The following is a 24,444-nucleotide window of genomic DNA, read 5'->3' on the forward strand; positions in this document are numbered from 1 at the left end:
TCATCTTAATTCATATTTTATATTTAAAATATTCTATTTCACTTATTGGTATTCTCACCTATGAATTTCTGTAACACGTAAAATTTATGAGAAAAATATTTTATTCACAAAATTTCATAGTTTCATGGAAAAACTATTGTCTTTATAATTTTATTTTTTTTATCTGCTCATCTTAACAAATATTTATGTTTAATGGATTTACATATACTGATTCGAAATCTGACCCAAGAATTTGTAATTGTTGGCGTAAGTAAAAGGAAAACACAGTCTGGGTAGTTGCCAAACTGGGCAGCTTCAAAGTTGCAAATATATTTAGATTAATTAAATAGCATATACAAAAAAAAATGATCTACTTACATTTCTGGGTAACAACCTAATTAACTTGCGCTACAATGGGGTTTTATTTTTTCTCAAAAAATTCACGGGTTACAGAAATTCTTAGGTCAGTTTCCGAATCATTGGATCAATCTTTTAAATATTGGTTAAGATGAGGAGATAAAATTTAAAGACAGTATTTTCTTTTCTCTAAAAATATGAAATTTTGTGTTTTTTCTTAAAAGCTGTACGTGTTACAGAACTTCTAAGGTCAGTATATGAAAATCTAGTAAATACAAATATTGGTTAAGATGCGCAGATAAAAATATGAAAATTATGAAGACAACAGTTTATTTTCTATGAGAATATGATTTTTTTTGTACAATTCCATTTTTCTCTAAAATTTTACGCGTTACAGAAATTCTTAGGTCAGATTCTGAATCAGAATATAAAAATCTATTAAATACAAATATTGGTTAAGATGAGCAGATAAAAATATTAAACTTATAAAGACATATGAAAATATGAATTTTTTTGAATAATCCCTACTAAATTTTTACCTGTTACGGAAATTCTTACGCCACATTCTGAATCAGTAGATCAAAATCTTTTCAATAAAAAAAATGGTTATGATGAGCTGGTGGAAAATTGAAAATTTTAAAAACAATATTTTATTTTATATGAAAATATGAAATTTGTGAATAAAACCCTATTATTCTCAAAAATTGTACGTGTTACAGAAATTCTTAGGTCAGATTCCGAATCAGTATATAAAAATCTATTAAAACAAATATTGGTTGAGATGATCAGATAGAAAACAAATTAAAATTATAAAGACAGTAGTTTATTTTCTATGAAAAAAATAAAATTATAAAGACAGTAGTTTATTTTCTATGAAAATATGAAATTCTATTTTTAAAACCCTATTATTCTCAAACATTGTACGTGTTACAGAAATTCTTAGGTCAGATTCCGAATCAGTACATGAAAATCTATTAAAACAAATATTGGTTGAGATGAGCAGATAGAAAAAAAATAAAATTATAAAGACAGTAGTTTATTTTCTATGAAAAAAATAAAAATAAAAGAAATTCTATTTTTCTCAAAAATTTTACGTGTTACAGAAATTTTTAGGTCAGATTGCAAATTATAATATTTAAATTTATTTAATATAAATATTGGAAAACATGGGCAAATAAAATAATAAAATTATAAATACAATTGTCTATTTTCTATGAAAATATGGAATTTGTGCATAAAACCCAATTTTTCTCAAAAAAAAAGTACGTGTTACTTAAATTATTAGGTCAGATTCTGACTCAATGGATCAAAATCTATTGAATATGAATATTGGTTATAATGAGCAGATGAAAAATTTGAAATTATAAAGACAACATTTTCTCTGAAAATATGAAATTTTGTGAATAATACCCTACTTTCTTAAAAATTGTACGTGTTACAGGAACTCTTAGGCCAGTTTCTGAATCAGTGGATCAAAATCTATTGAATAAAAATATTGGTTATGATGAGCAGATGGAAAATTGAAAAATATAAAAACAATATTTTATTTTGTGAATAAAACCCTATATTTCTAAAAAAAATTACGTGTTACAGAAATTCATAGGTCAGATTCCGAATCAGTATATGAAAGTCTATTAAATACAAATATTGGTTGAGATGAGCAGATAAAAAAAATTAAAATTGTAAAGACAGTAGTTTATTTTCAATGAAAATATGAAATTTGTGTTTAAAACCCTATTTTCTCAAAAATTTTACGTGCTACAGAAGTTCTTAGGTCAGATTGCAAATCAGAATATGAGAATCTATTGAATATAAATATTGGTAAAGATGGGCAGATAAAAAAAAATATATATATATACAATAGTCTATTTTCTATGAAAATATGGAATTTGCCAATAAAACCTAATTTTTCTCAAAAAAAATTACGTATTACTAAAATTATTAGGTCAGATTCAGACTCAGTGGATCAAAATCTATTGAATATGAATATTGGTTATAATGAGCAGATGGAAAATTAAAAATTTTAAAGACAATACTATATTTTCTTTGAAAATTTGAAAATTTGTGAATAAAACCCTATTTTTCTCAAAAACTGTACGTGTTACAGGAATTCTGAAATCAGAATCGGAATCAGCGGGCCAAATTCCATTAGAAATGGAACAAATGGTCAAAGTGCGTAAAAAAAGTTTAAATTTTGTCGACTAGTGTTATCTCTCATAAATAGATCAAGGCAACAACAAACGGATACCAAAAGCAGAAGGGGAAAATTGTGTCAGCGCCGTTTTGGCCCTTTCCCGGGTTTTCATAATAAATATATATTTCTTTTCTTCCTCTACAACCAGGACATGTGTGTTTTGATCGTTCCGCTTTGGCCCGCGTTGAAATGTGAACGTATTTGAGAGATTTTGCACGCTCGAGAAACGTGTTTTCCCGGGATGCATCCGGCATTTATTGTTTTTGTTTTGATCGAGGGACTTTTAAATGCTATCCTAGACATTACCTAGTGTTCTCATGTTGGTTTATAAAATTTTCATTTCATTGCATAAGGAACTATGTAACTGCACTCCGACCTTATTTTACGTCCGTTTATTTTACACCGTCCACTTTTTTACGTCCAAAATTTAGATTAACGTCTATTTCAATCATTGCTTTAAACCTTTGATAGTTTTCTAAATATACACATGTAATGTTCAGAAAAAATTCGAAAACACAACAAAGGCCAACCAGTGACTGCTCCTGATATCATTATTTCTTTTGTTAGATGGCAACACTGGCCACATATTGCTACATATATACATATGAATGTATGTAATATAAAAGACTTACAAGTAGACGTCAAGTCAGCAAGTCAACTAGATTTACCTTGAGTACTTGTCTTTGTAAAATTTGGTTCTTCAAAATAATCTCTGCAACTGGCAACACTGCATAATGTTAAACATCGATCAACGCGATTTTGAGATAATATATCGAATTCAATTGTTCAGTTAATGTTATGTAGAAGTCAAGTGGCATCTTTGGCGTCATTTAAAAAAAATGACATAGTGCACCTCAAGTGCAGTACATTGTTTCACGTTGGGACAAAAAATAATAGTATTGCTGGCAACACTGGTCATACAGATTCAAATATAGCTCTATATCTCTGATTTGTTGTGAGATAGACAATTCGAATGTTCGACAATGTTATAATGCACCTCAAGTGCAATACATTATTCCACGTTGGGATACAAAAAATATATTATTGCTGGCAACACTGATCAAACAGATTCAAATATAACTCAATGTCTTTGATATGGTGTGAGGTGAACAATTCGAATTGTCTACAATGTTATAGTGCACTTCAAGTGCAGTACATTGTTTCACGTTTAGACAAAAAAAATGCTGGCAACACTGGTCATACAGATTCAAATAAAGCTTTATATCTTCAATATGGTGTGAAATAGGCAATTCGAATGTTCGACAATGTTATACTGCATCTCAAGTGCAGTACATTGTTTCACGTTGGGGCAAAACAATAATATTATTGCTAGCAGCACTGGTCATACAGATTCAAATATAGCTCTATATCTCTGATATGTTGTGAGATAGGCAATTCGAATGTTCTACAATGTTATAGTGCACCTCTAGTGCAGTACATTGTTTCACAACACTGGTCATACAGATTCAAATATAGCTCAAAATCTCTTATATGGTGTGAGATAGACAATTCGAATGTTCAACAATGTTATAATAACCACAAGTGCAGTGCATTGTTTCACGTTGAAACAAAGAAATAATATTACTGGCAACACTGGTCATTCAGGTTGATCATCTAGATGACTCCAAAAATCACCACGAATAATCGAGCCATACTTTTTTTTTTCTTTTATAGTTGATGTACTTCAATCAAAAATAGTTCAACAAACATAGAAGACTAATAATGTGATGTTATAGTATTTAAATTCAACGGCTGACAATATTGTTATCATATATTTTGAGAATGGAGTTTTAGCAGAAAATTTGCTTAATAAAAATAATTATAGTTGTTTTTGAAGTTTCATATATCTTTTGACATGTTGCCATCTCAAATTGTGCATACAATGCAAACAATTATTTGATCGCCGGATGAGGATAATTGAGCCATTTTGGCCAGATAATTGAATCACGGATAATCGAGCTCCCGGATAATCAAGTCCGATCCGTATGTCAGATCCGTTATTAGATAGGCAAATCAAATGTGCGACATAGTTATAGTACATTGTTTAACATTGTGACACAAAAAATATGTTATTTCTGGCAAATAATATTACAACATCTCTGGAAGGAATCCCAGATTCCTCAGAAAAAAAAGAAAGGCATCCCGGAAATACTTCTGAAATCCCCTGGAGGAATGCCGGGATGAAACACTGGACAAATTAGTAGAAAATCATGATGGAAGAATACCTTACCAGAAGAAGAATAATGAAAATTTTCTGAGTAACCTTTGCAGGAATCCTGAAAAAAAACCTAAGAACGATTGGGATGAATCTTTGAAGAAATTTTGGAAATAATCCTTGGAAATGGATTTCAGCTTGAACCACGGGAATCCTTTGGAGGCACAAAAGAAGCAATACTTGGAGAAACCCTGAAAACATTCCTGGTGGATTCCCGAAAAAGAATTCTCAAGAGTTATTAATTTTTGCAAGGAATATATAAAATATACTTTAACTAAATTTGAAGTGAAACCATGGACAGATACCTTTAGGAATTTTCGAAAAATAATGAAAATATCGTGGTTCCCTGGCAAAATCCTTTCAGTTTAATACTGTGAAAATCTCATGAAATACTAAGCAAAAAGCAGGATTTGTACAAGTGGGTATGTTAGGCCAAGAAGAAAAAAAAACATCGTGAAGAATCCCGGAAGGAATCCATGAAGAAATCACTGAGAAAATCCTTACAGAAATTCCAAAAGATATCTCTGGAGGAGCCTCTGCAGAATAAATAATATTATGGAGAATGCCGGTGGATTACAATAAGATAATGAGTGCGTTCACAAAAATGTGACGATCCATGTAAATATTGTGAAGGTCTTATGTAACTATTTCTACATTTTCGTGATATAATTATTGGACGTTCTCTTGTCAGACATGTCAGTTAAGCATACTACTTTTACTTTTAAGCTAAAAACTGCTTTAAATTAATGATAAAGTTCAAATATAAAAATAAAAATATTTCCCGATTTCATAACTATCCCTGTCTTATCATCAAAAAATTGACAAGGGGGGTGTGATAAATCGAGACATTTATTGCCGGAAATGTCTGATGAAGATTCCGAAAAATAGCTGGTGAAAATACTTCCAAACAATACAAATACGGCTGCTACAATGGCCGGCTTGAACCCCTACTGACGTTTTCATGAGCACCAATCTTGAAAATTTGTAAACAAGTGAGTCTGATTTGGATTATCTGCAGCGTGTCCAATGCTTCGTTGTACGGTTGTACCGTGAACTTTCGGCGGTTCTAAAACAGTTCTGTCAAAAAGTACGTCAAAAAAGTACTGAACACGAACAGATAATTCTGGATTCAGTATGTAGATAATCTCAAACGATTCCACATTGGTTATTTTTTTGGAATTTTATGGATAGTTTTCATTTAAATCATCTTGTAATGTTCCTTACCCCATTTTCCCAGGAGTTCCTTCTGGAATTTCTGCAGGAGTACTTCTGAAATTAACCCAGTTGCCTCATTTTGAATTTCTTTTGGAGTTCATTCATTCTGGGTTTCACACCCAATAGATCGGCTTGAAATTCCTCCATGAGTTCCTTCTGAGATTTACTCAGATGGTTCATCTAAAATTCCTCCGACAGTTCCTCCTAGGTTTTTTTTTCTGAAGTTTCTACGAGCATTCTTCCAAAAGATTCCAGTTTTGTCCAAACATTTCTCCAGAACTTCCTTCTGAGATTCGTGCAGGACTTTTTTCTCGGATTTCTGCAAGAATTGCTTATTGAGTTCATCCTTGATTTATTTTTGAATTCCTCAAAGTAGAAGAAAATATTCCCTCCAGATTCGTGTTTGGAATTTCTTAGAAATCCCAGTCTGGAAATCTTCAAGAGTTTCTTTTGGGAATTCTCCAGGGACACATTCTGGAAATCCTACACAAGTTCCTTATGGGAATCCTGCAGGAGTTTCATATGAGAATCCTCCTGGGAATACTATAGGAGTTCATTCTGGGAATCCTGCAGGAATTCCTCTTGGGAATCCTCCAGGAATTCCTACTGTAAATCCGCCCGAATGTTCAAGGGTGCCCTCTTGGAGTTACTTCTACAACTTTCTCAGAAGTGTTAGATTTTCTGGTAATCTTGCAGGAGTTCCTCGTGAGAATTCGAAAGTTCATTTTGGGAAGTTCACAAGAGTTCTTTCTAGGAATCTTCGAGAAGCTCCTTCTGAGAATCTTCCTAGAGTTCCTACTTGCAATCTTTCTGGAGTTCTTCTGGAAATAACCCAGAGCTCCTTCTGAGAACTCTCCTGGAGTTCCTTCTATGAATCTTCCTAATCTGGGATCTGGAAAGTTTCTATTGGGAATCAGACATCCATATATCGAGTTCCTCAGAAGGAAGTTTAGTAGAAATCAGATTTAAATCCTGTAGGTATTCCTAAAATAAAGTATGAATCAATTCTTGAGATAATCTCTAGACGAATTCCATTAAGGAATCTGGAGGTACCCACAGAAGGAATTCGTCGACGAAACCCTAGATCTTCAGTATTCATCAGATAAATCAAAATTAACAATTCGATTTATCAATGATTACCCAATCATTTTTTTTAAAATATTATAATTGATGATTATAATGGAATACCAATATGGCTGCCACAATGGCCGACTTGGACACCTATTTACGTTTTCAAGAGCACCAATCTTGAAAATTCGCTCGATTTGGAAAAGCTGCCTCTTTTTGCAAGTGAGCAAAGCCAGGATAAACAAGTGTGGCTTGGTTCGAGGCCTCGTTCGTCAGATTTGTGCCTCTAAAGTTTGTATGCAAAATTGCAATGGGATTTGTTGTTGATGTTTCACCTTAATCCAAAAATATTAAATGATCTTAATTAACGATTCTTTAAAATAATTTTAATCATTACTGATTGAACAAAAGTGATTACGAATCGACTAATTGTTCGAAAAAACTGGAAAAAAAAAGTTGTACACTTTTTGATTGTCGGTCAATAATTCCACTATTGAGCTAATAGTTTTAGCATTAACAATCATATTCTAAAAACTATTTCTTCATATGTATCTCATTCCGTTGTGTCTCGAGGTCGCTGTAAATTGACGGTGCTGTTCTAGACGGAAAGACTAGACGCGTAGTAAATACGGTTCTACTCGTTCCGGTCAAATCCCCCGAGGCTCCTACAGACGAATGACCGCCGTCAACGTGCGATACAGATCTACAAAGATTTGCACAAACGAGCCACACACGAACCGAGTGGTGTTGGAGCACAAAGCAACGTCCGACTAGGCAACAGAGTACCATGAACTTGAGGAGAGTCGTTTCTTCGAAAGAAAAAAAGCTCTATCTGATCTTGTACGGATAATGAGTTTTGTCTGTCGGCAGAATAGTTTCTTGGTCGGTCTGTCGGAAATCTAGTGCTGAGTTTGAACATTCAAAGCCATTTTCAAAGCTCGAAGAAGGAGGTGGTTGAAGACACTGACGCCAAAAACATATGAATTGGCACTATTGTGGAGCTAACTGGTGTGAGGCCGTAGTATTAGGCTTAGGTTCGTTAATGGTCTCTAGGCACGACACGTGGATTTAAATAGCTCAACATGAGACCGGTTTTCGTTTTCGTTACTGCCCGTGCTCATAAGATATATAAATATTTCTTCACAGAACCGACACAATTCACGACCCTGGATAATTCAGCAGTTATGGGTAGTAATAGCATAGCCGGAAAGCATGGGGGGCCCGCCAGCATTGAAACGCCACACGATTTTTGCAGTCTTTTTCATCGAAGACAAGCAGACGAGCCCGCCTGGTTAGTATGGTTAGCTGGTCGACTGACTGATTGGCCCATTATACATGTATACTGGATCATGAAGGCCGTCGTCGTCGCCCGTCGATATTGTGCTACCACACTCTCGTCTCTGCATGGTCACTGTCGTCTGGTTTCGATGCGATTTTCGCACTCCAGCAGGCCACTCAAGGATTCACCTGGGGTCTCACTACATAGGCCTACCCATGGCGGGTATCCGTTTCACGTGCCAACGTGCTGTGACAGTTCACAGTGCACCAGAAAGCATGAACTGAACAAATATATATAGGGTGCCTGTACCAATTATGGCACTACCTAAGGGAAACTATTTGTACACAAATAACGAGAAGACCAACGAATGTCATCAATATGTTAAAAGATAGTTTAGTTTCCATACTTTACAGGAAAAATATAAAAACGGAGCCATAACTACTTTTAGTATTTATTACAGCGTGTGTCAATGATAGGAACCCTGTACCAGTTATGGCTACATTTTTTATTATCGGTTCCTATTCGCACTATTTACATGCATTTCTTATGAGGATTAGCCATAATTGGTACACTATGGCGAAAAAGGGTGCAAGGAAGCCGAAATTTTAAGGAAAATGATTTATTTCTACCATAGTTTGAGCAAAATGTGGAGTTTAAATGAGTGCAACCATCTTTTGTGAACGAGATCTGTTGTTCACATTCATTATTGATTTACATTGTTAAAGGGAGAAAATCAACTATGGCGAATAATTGGTACTATAGCCATAATTGGTACACTTACCCTAATCTTTTCACACAGATATCTGTTAGTATCTGGTACAACTGCTCTTATCTGGCGGTACTGAACTAAAAAAATACAAACGATCAATCAAACTCAAACCTATTGAAATGATTACCCGAGTAGAGGTGAATAAAAAACCAATAACTAAAGAATAACATATTTTGTCATCATATCTAAATTTGCAATTCTTTAGTTTTTATGAATAGCTCAGGATGATACCTAAATAACAAAACATGCTATCATTGTAAAACTTGCAATTGGCAAGTTATTGAATTATATAATAACATAACAATAACAAATATTACTATCATACTATCAGCCATAATATCAAAACAATAACATAATTTACCATCATGTTAAAATATGTTATTATTGTGACTTTCTTTTTGCTATTATTTTGTTATTACAATGGCAAAATCAGTTATTCTTTAGTTGTTATGTCATAGTTAGTTATTATTTTTGTTATTTTAACTCTTATTTCAAACAAACTTTTGCCATTTGCCATTCAAACATTCTATTTTAATGGTAAAATTTGCACTTCATTTGCCATTTCGCTTTACTCGGGTAAGTAGAAGAAGCTTTGAAATGTATGTATTTTACCTCACAAATTTACCTCACTGAACCACTGCGCTCATGTTTGGAACGTGGTGAGCAGGCGATTTAGTTGAACTGCGTTCTGCGCTCCAAGGGAAATCCGATTTCAAGGACAGGACCACGATTCATGCAGGATGGGGAAATTGTTCCTCGCGTCATGTCGTTGTCGGTGTCGGTGTCATCGGTGGACGAATTGGATGGGGGTGGTGCGCCTCCTCCGAGCTTGAACATTTTCAGAAGGGTTGAGCTTCGTCACCGTTGGAGCATCAGGGTAGCATAAATTGACTGTTACAGCCAGCAGGTAGAAGGTAGCTTTAGCTTGCGATTGCTCTCCCGCCCCCTACTGACGGTTTCCATGGTGCTAATGGGATGCACCCCGGTAAACGGCTCCCACACTACTTCGCTATTTACCTGCTGCGTAGGGAAACAAAGTGTTGCTGAAAATGGTAAATTTTATGACCCTACAGGTAAATAATGACAGATTGAAAGGTTGACAATTACATGCGCTTTCGTGAATTCGTTTGTCATGACCTGTTGACACCTGTTTATGACAGTCCTTCGTACAAATCGAGGGCTGGCGCCAAAAATTGATGCACAGAGTGTAAATCACTTGACGCCTTGTACTTGAAGTTGAAAATGGAACTTAGGCATTTCCTTTGAGCACATGCTTTGTACATGGTTTGTTACCCGTACAACAATTGGGTTGTAAACATTTATAGCAGTTCAGAATTAGATGAAAACTGACCTGGGCAATCCAATCGGAACAGGCAGAAAGCATGGAGAGGTGATTTACCAGCGGTAAGAGGATAGTTATAAGCACGTGTATTTTAACTGTATTGAACGTTAGTTATGTTTTTTTTTCTCTTTGTCCAGGTATTTAATTCTGTATGACAGTTCACTAGTTGCTGCAATTATCTCTGCATTTTAGTTCCTGTAAACGAAACCAGGCAGTCAAATTGTTTTCTATGCCAAAAAAGTATATTTTTGCACTCTAATATCCTGTGAAAGTAAGCATTAGGTCATATTGAAATGACCAAATCACAGAGATCTGAGTAAAGAGTATTTACTCAGTTTTATTCATTCGGCTATTCGGCCGAATGGGTCGTTTTGCCTAAATGCTGTTTAGCCGAATTATGATCAAAAGAATTCAGAGGAACTTTCTGACGTATTAGCTGCTACTATAATCATTAGAAATATTTCTTTCTTTTAACCCTCTACTTCCCATGGTTGCTCTAGAGCACCATCGATTTTCGACGAACTCCGGACAAACGGAATTAGATGAATATGATGCAATAATTTTTAGAATATGGTTATAATTTCATAAGGTCAACCCAACTACTACCTACTTGTTTCAATAGTTGAACTATTGATAAACAATCAAAAACCTATTGATATACAGCCAAAATTTTTTTCATTGATTTCGAAAAATTTAGCCAATTTGCAATAACTTTTGTTCTACCACTTTTTTCGGAAACGCTTTTTTGGCATAGATATAGTCGTTCAAAGTCGTGGGAAGGAAAGGGTTAATCAAGGGCTATTCTTTCTAGCTTTACTATTCTGAGATTGATTGGCGCTGAAACTGCCTACAGTTTATCACAGATTTTTCCTTCTTTATATCATTGGCTGTTTCGAAGTATACTGATATGGAGAATCACTTGAGTTCATAATTTATTTTCGGCCAAACAGTTTTTGGTCAAGCGGTGTTCGGCCAAATGATCAAATAGCGTTCGGCCAAGCGGCATTCGGTTAAATAGCATTCGGCCAAGCGACCTGCAACCCTTTATACGGCCATAAATCGAGGGCGTTGAGAACTTGATCGGAGAACATTGGAGTCTTTGAACGTAAAGTGTTGCGTCATATGGTAGCGCAGCATGAACTACGAAATATTAAAAAGGTACATATACTTAGTGAAGTAACGCTGTCAACTCATTACTTTAAATAAAGTCCCGTATTTTTTTCAGGGGAAATTTTGAAAGTTATCAATTTAAAAAATAACTCTAAAATTGTCTAAAACTTACATACTTTTCCAAAACTATACCAAAATATATAAAACAAATAAGTGAACACCTTTTATTTGAGAGTTGTACAATGTTTTATATCGCCCTTTACTGACATTTACCAGGTTGGCTGGTACGTCTGAAAAATACTGGAAAAACTTGTAATCAATTAGAAGGCAAACAATGTTGCTAATTGACAAATTGAGAGATGAATTTCTGACAAAAAAACGCCTTTTGGTGATATTCGAACCCACGACTCCGTATTTGCTTTTACCAACGAAATCACAGAACAAGTAACGATTGCGCGGAATAGAAAGAGCCGTAGTCAGTTTTCCGAATCCACACCATGAACATTCCCTTTTTCACAAATCCATCTCTTTTTCGGCTTAGTTGCCAATCCACAACTCACTCGCGCTTGTGCCCATTAACTACAAGCGAGAGCGAATTGTTTATATTCTGTGGCTCCTAATTTAGTACAAGTTTTTTTTTTTCAGTATGAGAGTTGTTCCTGGGATATCTACCGGAGTCCCTTCCTGGATTTCCGCAGAAATTTTTCTCGAGATATTTGTTGAAGTACCTCCCGATATTTCTTCCAGAGGTTCTCCGATATGCTTCCAGAATTTCTCGCTGGATTCCTTAATCCAAAATTATTCAAAGTTCCTTCACGAATGTCACTTAGCGGTTTTTCGGGAAAGCTTTCCAACAGTTTATCTCGGGATTTTTTACCGATAGTTTTCCGTTATTTCTCTTGAATTTCCTCACGAAATATCACCAGTAGCTGCTCCCAAGATTCCAGAGGTTTTCAAAGTTCCTTTTTGAATGTTCTCATAATTTCCAATTGGGATTACTTTTAGAACTTTTTCCGAGATGTCTCCTTTTTACAGTTTTTTTTTCTGAAGTTCTTGTCGAGATTTCTTCAATAGGACTTTGCAGAGTCTCTCGCAAGATTTCATTTGGATTCTTTCGAATATTTCTCAGGGAATTTCTTATAATGAATTTCGGATAACCCTAGAAAGACTAGCTCACATAAAATTCTTGAAGATACAGTAATGTTCCGATTTTATCTCGGCCTTCGCGTATCAGTCCTTTATATTTCATTCATTTGCTGTTACATTTGAGAACAAGTTTTTCCCCTCTTCTTTAAAATGAATGTTGAAGCCTTCAACTTGAAGGTGCGTTTTGCAACGTTAAAAATAATCCCACGAGGGGCTCTGGGAGCGATGCCGATAAGAAAATCTGTAGTAGTATTCTCGTGAAAAGCTCCAGGAGAAATCGGTCGGAATTCAGGAATCCTGGAAACAAAATCTACAAGGAATCCGAAAGTATACCTATTCGGGGGAAAAAAAAGAATATCAAGAAAAATGGGCTGAAAAGTGCGGAAGGTTTTTCGTGAGAAATCCTGAGAGACATGCCAGAATTTCTAAATAAAGTTCCAGCAAGAAATCCTGACGGAATTTCCGGAAAAATCCTTGTAGCGGAATTTCTACATGGATTTTGACTTCCAGGCTCATCCATGTTGATGTGGAATTTGCAGCTTTTTATCGAAATCTTCGCTCCGGCTAGTCGGAAATGTCTGCTAGGTCTAGGAGCCTTGAGTTCCACGACATCCTGATTCCTTCTTGATTGAGTTTGTTTTGCGAACAATCATTCAGAGGAATTAACGTCTTCATGGAACCACAAGAACCGGCAGCATTATGGGAAAACTGTTTGTTTTGACAGTTTGTTATTACTACAACTTATGTTCGAAAGAAGAAAACACTATATACTCGAATAAAACGAATAAGGCTACTTTATATTCATACTACCCATGTTTAACTTTTTATTATTTTTTATATTTCCCTAAGTACTCAAGATATTCCCTGAGAATTTCAGGCTTTTTCCAGATAGTAGACACCCTGACCCCCACGTCGGCTTTCTGCAGTTGAGGAGAACCTAAGGGCTCTAAATGTTCAGAACGACTTGGAAACGATTGGCTTAGGCTCAACTGGTCTTGACGAATGCTTTATTCATCACAAGAAGAAGAAGAAGAAGAAGAAGAAGAAGAAGAAGAAGGATAAGAAGAAGAAGAAGCAGAAGGAGAAGAAGAGATTCTTTCTGAGATACTTCCAAGCATATTCCTGAGCTTTCTCTAGATTATCTTGTAGGGTTTTCGCTTTTTTCGAAATTCCTCCAATACTTTCAGCTGGAACTTGTTCAAATATTGTTTGAGATAATGTTTTTACATTTCAGGAGTTTATTCGGGAATTCTCCATGAATTCCCAAGCCATTTTCAATAGAAGTTACATCATACAAACTTACAGACAGTGTTGGGAATACGCACTTGCCGAGTTTCACTCACTTGCTACTATCTCAGTTCAGAAGTACGCGATCAAAAAACGGTGTATGAAGAGCATTTAAATTGTTGTACATTATTTTACCATGTAAAGATTAACTTTTTTCGGAAAACTTTTAGATACAACTACAATGCAAAAGTCCTTCATAGGCGGATTTTTGATAGCATGCGTCTGAACTGAGATGGTTGGAAGTTAGTATAACTCGTTGCAAGTGAGTATTTTAAACACTGCATACATGTTTTCCCCGGATTACACCAGAAATACCTTCGTGAATATCTTCACTTTTTATAGTGATGCAAATAGAAGAGTTAACTTAGATCTCCGAGTACCATTGAGCGAAGTGTTTCAAGCGTGTGAGTAGTAATTTGCACTAGAGCGACGAGTGAATATGACGTCATGCGCTCCATTATTGACGCTGTTGGAATCGTGACTCGTCATGCTCGTCTCAATGTAGTTTTTAACAGTTGGTTTGGATACAACGGATTGTACCGCGGATGTATGTTTATTCCCCTATCTATACATTAGGACATGTCACGGGATTTTTCTATGTTATCATACGGAATTCCTCCAGAACTACTTTTAAGTTCTCCCAAGGAGATATTTTTTTGTGGGATTCTTCCAAAAAGATTCCTCTAGTTCATCACGTGCTGTTCCTTTTGGGTATCTCCTGGAATTCGATGAGAAATTTTCGTTTGATTACCTAATAGGGTTTCTGACCCCTGGGTTTTTTCAATAGTTCTTTCTGGACTTTCACCAGGAGTTCCTTCTGAAATTAATCCAGATCTCTTTTTTTGAATTCCCCTTGCATTTCTACGGGGATTTCTAGAGGAGTTCCACCAGAAAATTACATCTGAAATTCCTTCTAGAGTTCTTCCTGGAATTCTTCTAAAAGTTTTTTTTATTCCGTCTTGGATTCCTTTTGAGAGTCTCCAGAAAAAAAATCCTTCTTCAACAAAACCCTTCTGACATTCGTCTAGGAATTCCGTCAGGAGTTCTTTCTGGAATTCTTGCTGAATTTTCTCTTGCGATTCTAGAAGAAGATCTTATTCGGACTCCAGCAGGAGTTTCTTCTGAAATTCATCTATGACTCGTTACTGGGGATATGTAGGGTAGCACGACAAGTGATATTAACCAGAGCAAGCTTGACTGAGCAACGACTTGTCGTGTGAGGCCGTGTTCCCCAACAACCTCTTTTGCTGACTAGCACGATCTGGAGCACCTCTCTGATCTCAAGATCGGCTGGAGTAGGATCTAGTCGGCTAATCACACCTCGGATATGTAACATATATGGAGGGTTAACTTAAATATTTATATACACGGAAACACAAATACATCAGGATTCAAGAGATACAAATTAACAAAAATCTTCAGACTAAATGTTACAATCTGTAACAGACTTCGTTCTTGTATACCTCCAAGAGCTACTCATGCAGAAAAAAAGCATGGTAAAATCAAAAATATTTCAGGTAAACTCAAATAAATTGTCAATTTGTTCTGGCAACAAAAATAAAACTGTTTGGAGCAAATTGAACGTCACATTTGAAGCAAATTCAATCCATTTATGAAACAAACATGCATCTTCTGACAGGTTATGTTGGAAACAAATGTAAATTTTTTTGTTTTTTTTTTTTGTGGCAGGTCGGCCCTACGGAAATATTTGTTTTCCAATTAAATTTACAAAGTCATTTCCTCCTCTAGGAAAACCCACTTCCCGTGTGGCACTTTCAATGCCAACATCATGTAGATAACATACGCTCCCGAAATCAATGGGATTTCGTGGAAACTTTTGGTGAAATTTGCCTTTTTTGCAAGAGGAAATCTTGTTTGGTGCTGCAGCTGGAACTTGAGAGTTTTGTTTATGTTCTCGACGGCGGAACGGGGGGCTCTTCAATAGGTATTGTAGAAATCAATATGTAATTGAGTTAGTTTTAAAAATTAATATTTTAGTTTTAAATATGTTATCAGTTTGCCGAATAAACATGAATATTTTTGTTTCAAACGAATGAAATTTGTCTCCGTGGTGCTGGATTATCTACCTAGGGTAATTGTCCCCATCGTTGTGGTAGTACCTAATGTTGCGGTAATGGCAATTGAGCACTTTTTCGATTGAAATGTTACCAAAAGGTAATTTTAATTGATGTATTGTGCTTAAATTATGAGATTGCACCATTTGTTTGCTTAAGATTTGCCCAAAAACCTATTTAAAAAAAATGTTTTCCTAAATATGTTTGCTGCTGTGTTCCTATTGTTGCGAATAAAATGTTCATAACAACCTCAAAGTGGAAATATTTCGTAATTTTCCCGTAGATAAAGGATAGATTTTATTATTTTCAATTTAATCCATGTAAAAAAATAGCTTGGAGCGATACAATTGTGGTTTAAGCATGAACCCAGTGCTTAACTCCTCCATGATCGGATCAATTACCCTAACCGTCTTTGGAATTTCCTACTGGGTCTCATCCAAAAGTTCTTTCTGGGACTTCCTTCTGGAAATTCTTCAAGGATTTCTTCACACAATCCTCCAGGAGTTCTTTCTGGGAATTCTCCTAAAATTCCATCTGAGTGTTTCCCTGGAATTCCTTCTGGAAATCTTCCAGGAGTTATCTCTGGGAATCCCCGAGAAGTCCCTTGTGGGAGTCTAATAGAAGTTTTTTTCGGGAATCTTCTAGGTATCCTCACCGGGAATTCTTAAGGAGTACCTTGAGGGAATCCTGTCGGAGTTCTAAATTAGATTCCTCCAGGAATTTCTCCGGTTTTTTTTCAAGGAATCTTCCAGGTGTTCTTAGAAAAACCCCTGGATCAAAATACAAGATTACGCTACAGAAGGAATGCTCGGGAAATTCTAGGACCAGACTAAACTCCAGTGGGAATTGCCAAGATGTTACTGATGGATTTCCTAATGAAATCATAAAAGGCATTCGTGGAGGAATCCCCAGATGGAATCGTCAGAAACCCCAGAATGCCTTTTCGGGGAATCCTCAGAAGGATTTCCACGAGATCAAAACAGACAATTTTAATCAGAATTTAGTTATTCCAAAAGAGTTTCTGATCAACCTGGTTGGCAATTTCTGATGGCTCGATGGAGTTCTAAAAATCTTGAAGAATTTTCTGGCTGTTCTACAAGAAAAATGTGCAACAGAAGATCTGGCGAAAATCTTGGAGTAATGTATGTCACTTGTGTGCTTAGCTCATTCAATTCTCGCAATACTGCCAAGCGCCAGCTAGGGAAATCTGTGGAAGAATATTCTGGTTGACTTCTGAAATCGTTTGCAGCATTCGGAAAGCAACTTTTGGCAAATTATTATTTACAAGAAAAAAAAAGTGCAAATTATGTTCATATTTTTGAGAAATAAGGTAGTGGACGTATTTTGGCAAAATCTTAGCAAAATGTTATTGGAATTAGCTATTTTTTATCATTCTCTTCAAGATGTCTTCTGATAAATGTACAAAGAATTCTACCAGAGAGAATTCATTAGAAATTCTACAGGAATGTTCTATAACGATCGTGTCAGAAGCTATCCCAGTATTTTTATTATTTAGAAACTGGGAGTTCCTGAAGAACTAGTGTTTTTAAAAGCTTGATGTTTTGAAAAATCCGAGGAAAATACCGAATTAAATGTGTCGATATGCACTGTTTTTCTCAACACAATTCTAGCGTAACATTTGAAAAGGGCCTATCTGCAAAATGTAAACAAACCCGATTTTTCACTATTCATATCAATATCTACCTAAGCTATCCCATAACACCTTAATCAATGAGAAAAGAGCTATTTTACCCGTATTTTGAATAAATTTTAAAAATGGCCTATCTGAAATTGAATAATCTTTTAGGGCCCAACTGCATTCAAAAGGGCCTAACTGAAAATTACCTTTCAAATCAAATAGGCCCTTTTGTAAATTTTGATTTTTTTTTCATATTTTCCAATAAATTTAAGTACATAGTTCTTTAACTTTCCTTGATTTATAGATGAAAATAAATCCAAAATATTTCAAATTAGCTAAAATTAAGAAAAAATAAAAGGGCCTAACTGAAATTTTTCCTTCAAATCAGATGGGCCCTTTTGTAAATTTGGGTTATTTTTCATGTTTTCAAATAATTTTGAGTAGCTCTTTAACTTTTCTTGAATTATCGATAATAATAATCCAGAATAATTAAAATTAGCTAAAAATAAGAAAAAATAAGAGGGCCTAACTGAAATTGCCGACGATAAAAGGGCCTAACTGATTTTTAGATTGTAAAAGGGCCTATCTGCCGTTCATGTGCAAAATACATTATTCATGGAATTTTTGCTATAGTATGATGCAAATAATGCACAGAATCATAAAGTAGATTCCCATATGTGTCAATAGTTGGAATGAAACACCTAAAAAAGTATTTCGTTTTTAAATAGGATTAACTAATCTGGGAGGTAATCTTCTCATGCGATTTTCTCAATGTTTACGTTTTGCAGATAGGCCCTTTTCAAATGTTACGCTAGAATTTATTTATTCGTTGATTGATTCATCATTATAGTTTGCAAAATATATTCAACATTGTAACTAGTAATGCACAAATCTGCGAATGAAAATTTGATCTGGCTCCCACGCGTAAGGAAAGGACGATAAATTCCGTTTGATCTGCAGATCGCCCTTAGAGTCGATGCTAGAAATTAGAGAAACGTAGTTTTAATTAGTAAGCAAAGGAACTCGCAGTTGTTTGATCGATTTACGCACGTTATGTAAAGCCCCAAGATTCATACGAGGAAAAAGAAGCAGAAAAATGAGTCACGTCACGATTAACATGGTATTCAAAGTTTCACTAGCAAGCAAAGAACAACCATGAATGTACTTATGTACAAGAAGCTCATTAATAATTATGTATTGTTCATAGCATCCATTAGCAGCCTAACAACACGGTCGGCAACCGCAAGAGGCACACAATAAAAATCCGAAAAAGCACGTGCTTTTTCGCAAACTTGGAATAGGTATTCGGCATGCCGATTGGTTCGCGGTGGATGATTAGGTGAAGACTAATACATAAGCCCCCATCCAACTACTAGAGACCTCGCGCGAGACCGCGTGATGTGATGATGAGAGGAGACCGGCCGGCCGGCCGGCAGGCTAGGCTGACAAACGCGAGCTAGGGGCGAGAGCGAGAGTATTTTGCTGGAAGATAGATCATGGTGTAGTATTTAAAGGTGGCGGAGAGGATAGGCAAAAATAGCTAAAACTCTGGCGACGAGAACGAACCGAGTTGGCCTTGAACTTCATTTCGTTCAAGAGTGTGGAGTTGGTACCCGGCATGCTTGGCTTGCATGGATGGGAAGCGACTAGGAATAAAGAGAACAAAAGACATGTTTTGCTCGGGTGTGTAAGTGCACCATCCGGGAGGGAAGGCGAACAAGTGCAAATAAAAATAAACGAGGAAACGAATAGGGGAAAGGAGTTCCGGTCGAATGGATGCAATATTTGTGCGGATAAGAGACACATCTGCTGTTGGTTGCAGCTGCCATGGCGGGTTTCAAGCTGCACAGCCCTTTTAATTTCAGCGGGGCAAGTGAGCATGTGCTCGCATATGAAATTTACCATCGAACAGTACGTGAAAGTTAAATACTTGTATTTATGTAATGCATTGAAACATCTGACGCAGGATTATATTGTAGGAACTTTAAACAGTCGATTTAATGTGATACCGATAAGTGTAGTTCAAACAAAGATAAACTTACATTGTACTTGTTGAGTAACACGTCGTGGAATCCGTTGACTTCCTCTAGCTCGAACATTTTCAGCACTCCAGATCGGAACAGATCACACACTTCAAAAAATAATTTACCACTTTTGTTAGGATGGGTATAGTATTCTACTTAGAATACTTTTCTATGTTTCGGCCTGTAGGATTATCGCACGTTCTGCCTCTTTTTCGCTCATTAGCTTTGCAAACAATCACAATATTATTATTCCTTCCAGTGATCTTTTCTTTTTCTCTCACTATCACACTACGCACTCCAGGCAAAGAACAAAAAAAAAACGATTCACGTTTCCCGGAAAGAAGCAGGAAGAACAAGAACAGAAATCGTATGCCGCTCCGGTTGCCTAGTTACTACACACGATGACGTACTAGATGGCTGGCAAATACGGCGAGGATGGAATAAACGTAGCAAAACACAAGAGGATGAATTTGATCTGGAATCACTCGCTCTCAAACACTGTCGCTTAACACCGTTTCACTCCAATTCCGAGTAATTGATCTCTCCGGAAACGTCGTCGTTAATAGAATTATCAAAACAGTGCAATGTGCAGTTTCAAAATACAAGACGACTGCAGACTGCAATTCAAATTTTCAAAATCACACTCGGAATTCTCGCGCGCGCTCTACACACTTCATTCGACGTTCCACTCTCGTACTCAACTAAACTCCAACAATGCGACGCAGAACCAGTTCAGCCTCCCACAGACGGAGCGCAGGCCATACACCCTAGTATACACTCACACTACCGAACACCGTCCACGGCGCGTGCTCTACACAGTGGAAATTTTCAAAATAATACTCCTCCCAGGCTGGTTCTCACTCGAGGACCACTCACTTCATGTTACAGTGTGAAGTCGATGTCTGGATTGTACAACTTCCTTGTCCGTTCCCGTTTTTACCGGAATTCACATGCTACTATGAATCAGTTCTGTCACAATTTTCTCCTATTAACTCTATATAATTACGACCTAGCATTCATCATTAACCCATCAATTACGATCACTTTCCACATTTACCGCCAAAATTGACCTCCTTCCCAAGAAGTGGTGAGATCCTGCACTGCTGGAGGGAGCTGTCAAACCGCGCACTGTGACATTGATTTCAGGGGGCGCGAGAGGTAATCGAACGAACTTTCAAAATGGCGCCGGAACTGGAGAGCTCTCACTCAACGTCTGCCGCAGTACCGGCAATCACAAATTTCTCGTTATTCACAGCACCAAACCACCATAAATCGGATACCAATTCGAACTACAGCACTTCATTCATTTAATAAATCATACCGAATATCACGAATCCGTAGGAAATCGTACCAAATCGGGGCGGGAAATAATTTGCGAGGGAAAACTGAATGGACACTCCGGAGCGCTGCGAATGTGAAACACTTCTGCTGGTGAGTTCCGGCCGTTCGAAACCGCGACGTCGCGACCGGGCATACTGAACAACACATAAACTGCACACCAATACGACCCACTTTTGTTTGCATACAAATCCATAGTGGTTTCGCAGCGCTGTTTCACGAACACTAATGCAAATCTACTGGTTGAAAATATGCCCATTTGATTTTGCTGGGAACAGCTGATCTTTGTTTACTATTTTCAACCAGTAACTCAAGTGGTGTTCGTGTAATGCAGCGTGTACGTACACGCAACACTACTAAAAGCAGAAACCACTATGTGATATGTTATTTTGGTTTTATTTCCAGCATGCCGTGGATGTGTGGGTGCTCTGCCGCCGGTCATCGAATGCAACGTGTGAGTGACTGCATTTTTAAACTCGGCACTCAAAATGCAATAACAGGGTGTTTCAAACGCATGGCCGCATGTCGGTAGGGTAACATTTTATTTATTATACATACAAAAAAACATTTATTTTTCAAATTTAATTTTCTGCCCTCAAAAAATGGAATAACTTTAGCCATTGCGTCTGGAAAAAGATTAACAGATTGTCAGCTTCATGAGTTTTGGGCAACTATTTTCAAACGACTATTGATAAAGCTAAGGGGTGATACACAAATCACAGACAAACAGACATAACACTTTGATAGTTGGCCAACTGACCACCCGTGGCGCTTGCATCGTTTTTGCTCGAGTTTGACTTTTGCCCACTACCGCCACCTAGTTGATGGTCGGCCAAACTCAGTCCTTTTAGCATTGGGCGAACATGTTTCCGTGACTATGATTTGATTCGAAAAATGTTCGAAGTGTTACGTCTGTTTGTCTGTGGTAAATTTATAAACACCGTCAACTACATAAACAGATTTTTCATATTTTTTGTACCAAAAATAAACCCTAACAAGATATCGTATTTAATATTCATGTGTTGGTGTTCCCTCAAAAAAGTTTGAAAATATTTCATTCAATATTCTTTGAGTACTCTACAATTGAAATTGAAATTTTGTTCAATAAACCATCAAGCTTTATTAAAAATTCTATAACTTTCAGAAAACTTATTCAATCTCGCTCAAAATTTTACCAATGGAGCTTCAATATATGGTATATGATTGGTCAAAATTTCAGCGTTCTTAATTAACGTATAAAAAAGTTATGAATATTTGAATGAAAAAATATGTTGACGAAAAAATGCTGTATGAACAATAATTATTGTTTGATACACAGTATATCACAGGGAATATTTTATTCACAGAAGATCAATGTTGCTTTCATTTTTTTTTGTCTTGAAAGAAACTAGTTTTTTGTCTCAAAAGCAAGCAGCTGATAGATTTTACACCGCTGAATCCGAAACTCCAGCACATCACATTTTTGAGCTATACCTCAATTTATTAGCAAAAGCTTTATGCAATTTTGTGTATTTTTGACTGCATGTCTTTAAGCAAACAAATGGTTTTTTTTTAATGCAATCAATGGATAAATTCATTGTTATTACCTACATACAAAATATTGCATTTCACCAAAGCATATTTCTTAGTTTCAGGGCCGATTTTTCCACTGTACCTTGTAAATCTTGTTTTCCCCGATAGTTAAACCAGGGGAAGGAGTGAAGAACTCGCCTCTCAAGCATTTTGATTTTTTTTTTATGGGTAGTACGCAGATCTCAAGAAGTTTCTTGGCCTATCTCGATGCGTGGAAAATTCAGGCAAGGAATCGCTCAAGAAATGATAAAGCGTCGCTTTGTTCCGGATCCTAGTACGGAGCTGAAATGAAACGTCAAATCAAATGGGGCTTGCTGTGTTAAATTTCTTGACCATTCCGGTCACGGAAAAATAATGCACTGAACGAAAATTACTTGAGCGACTCCGTTTGAAGTGCATACCTCGCATTATATAAAACGCCATATTCATTCATTTATTTAGTATTACATCAAATTCAAGATAAAACTTGTGGTAGATTGGATTGCTCTTAGTAGGCCTAGTAGATACGGATAAGAATAAGAGAAGCTGTCAATAAAGTAGGAAGTGACCCACCACCTTGCCCACCACAAATGGCTGACGAGGATGGCATTCGAATCACACACAATGGCCAAAGAGAATCTAGAAAAGCAGCAAAAGAGTCACAGCCCAGAAAGAAGTTCGATATTTGATGTACCTAATGAATTAATGTGTACAAGTTTCTAGAATTTCGGAAAACATGATCTTGTGGTAGTTCATACGATTCAGACGTAGTTCCCCTTGCGTTTAATGGCTGAAGTCGTGATGCTGTTAAGGACACAGAACTGGGAAAAGTGCATCAAATATTCTCATATTTTTACTGTGAGTGTATCAATTAGTTGTGCATCAGTGGTTTAAATTTGAAAAAGATCGGGCCATTCTCCAAGATTCTTGAAAAAGGTAAAATTATACTATAGCCAACTTTGAGCTGTTATATCTCTGGATTCAATGAATCGATTGAAATGAAATTTTGACCATTTAAAGCCTGTATCCGCAATAATCGGGGCACAGAAATACAGCTGTAACCTAGGCTGTAACTATGCAATAGACACATTAAAATTGCCCAAATTCGACCTAATAACATCTTCAGATGTGTTCATTTCACCTACAAAATTTCATGTGAATCGGTGCAGTACTTTTTGTTGTAGCAATGAAAGAGTAGAATGTGCGCCTTTGAATTTTGTACAGCCCCTAATTTTGCTTGTCAGCACTGTAACTTTTGAATTTGGCAAAGGAAATGGCTGCCATTTTGAACACAAACCTCTCAATCTACATTTGTTGCATAGGCAAAATTGCAAAAAATCGATGCACTATCAACAATTTTATAGTCGAAACATGTATTGGGACTGAACGTAATTTTAGCCCCTCGAACAGCAATTAGTCTGCACCCTTTATTGTTTCGATTGTACTATTGAAAGTTCTGTACCAATAATCTTCAAATTTTCAGGCATAATATACACATAATCAACTACCTTCTGTGAAAATTTCATAGAAATTGGTAGAGAAATTCAAAAGTTATGATTAAGCAAACATCGCACATGAAAAACACGAAAAATATTCACTAACACTCACCCCTTTCAACACCAGTAGCTTTCAAACCGATTGATCAAAGTTGATAAAATTTTGCAAGAAAATGTCTCTATAAGTATCACAACTACTAACAAAATTTCATAAGTTTCATCACAGAACTTTGAACTGTAGCGTGGAAGAACCATCTACTATGCGAATAAAAATTGGTTATGATTGTACAAAATGCTTAAAACCACGTCTGATTGTTTTTCATCCACAGTTAAAAGTAATGCATCGATTTTCATGAAATT

At 36.2% G+C, this 24,444-nt stretch overlaps 1 protein-coding gene across 1 annotated transcript in view; it reads right to left on the minus strand.

Moving 5' to 3' along the window:
* Positions 1–21,014, minus strand: part of LOC109425392 (forkhead box protein O3) — a 46,333-nt gene extending 25,319 nt beyond the window's left edge. The window contains exon 1 of the mRNA XM_062846415.1: positions 19,718–21,014. Coding sequence (XP_062702399.1) covers positions 19,718–19,774 — 57 coding nt within the window. The 5' untranslated portion in view covers positions 19,775–21,014. The remainder of the gene's footprint in view (positions 1–19,717) is intronic.
* Positions 21,015–24,444: the final 3,430 nt, after the last annotated feature.

Source organism: Aedes albopictus, chromosome 1, assembly GCF_035046485.1.
Source record: "Aedes albopictus strain Foshan chromosome 1, AalbF5, whole genome shotgun sequence".
NCBI lineage: Eukaryota > Metazoa > Arthropoda > Insecta > Diptera > Culicidae > Aedes > Aedes albopictus.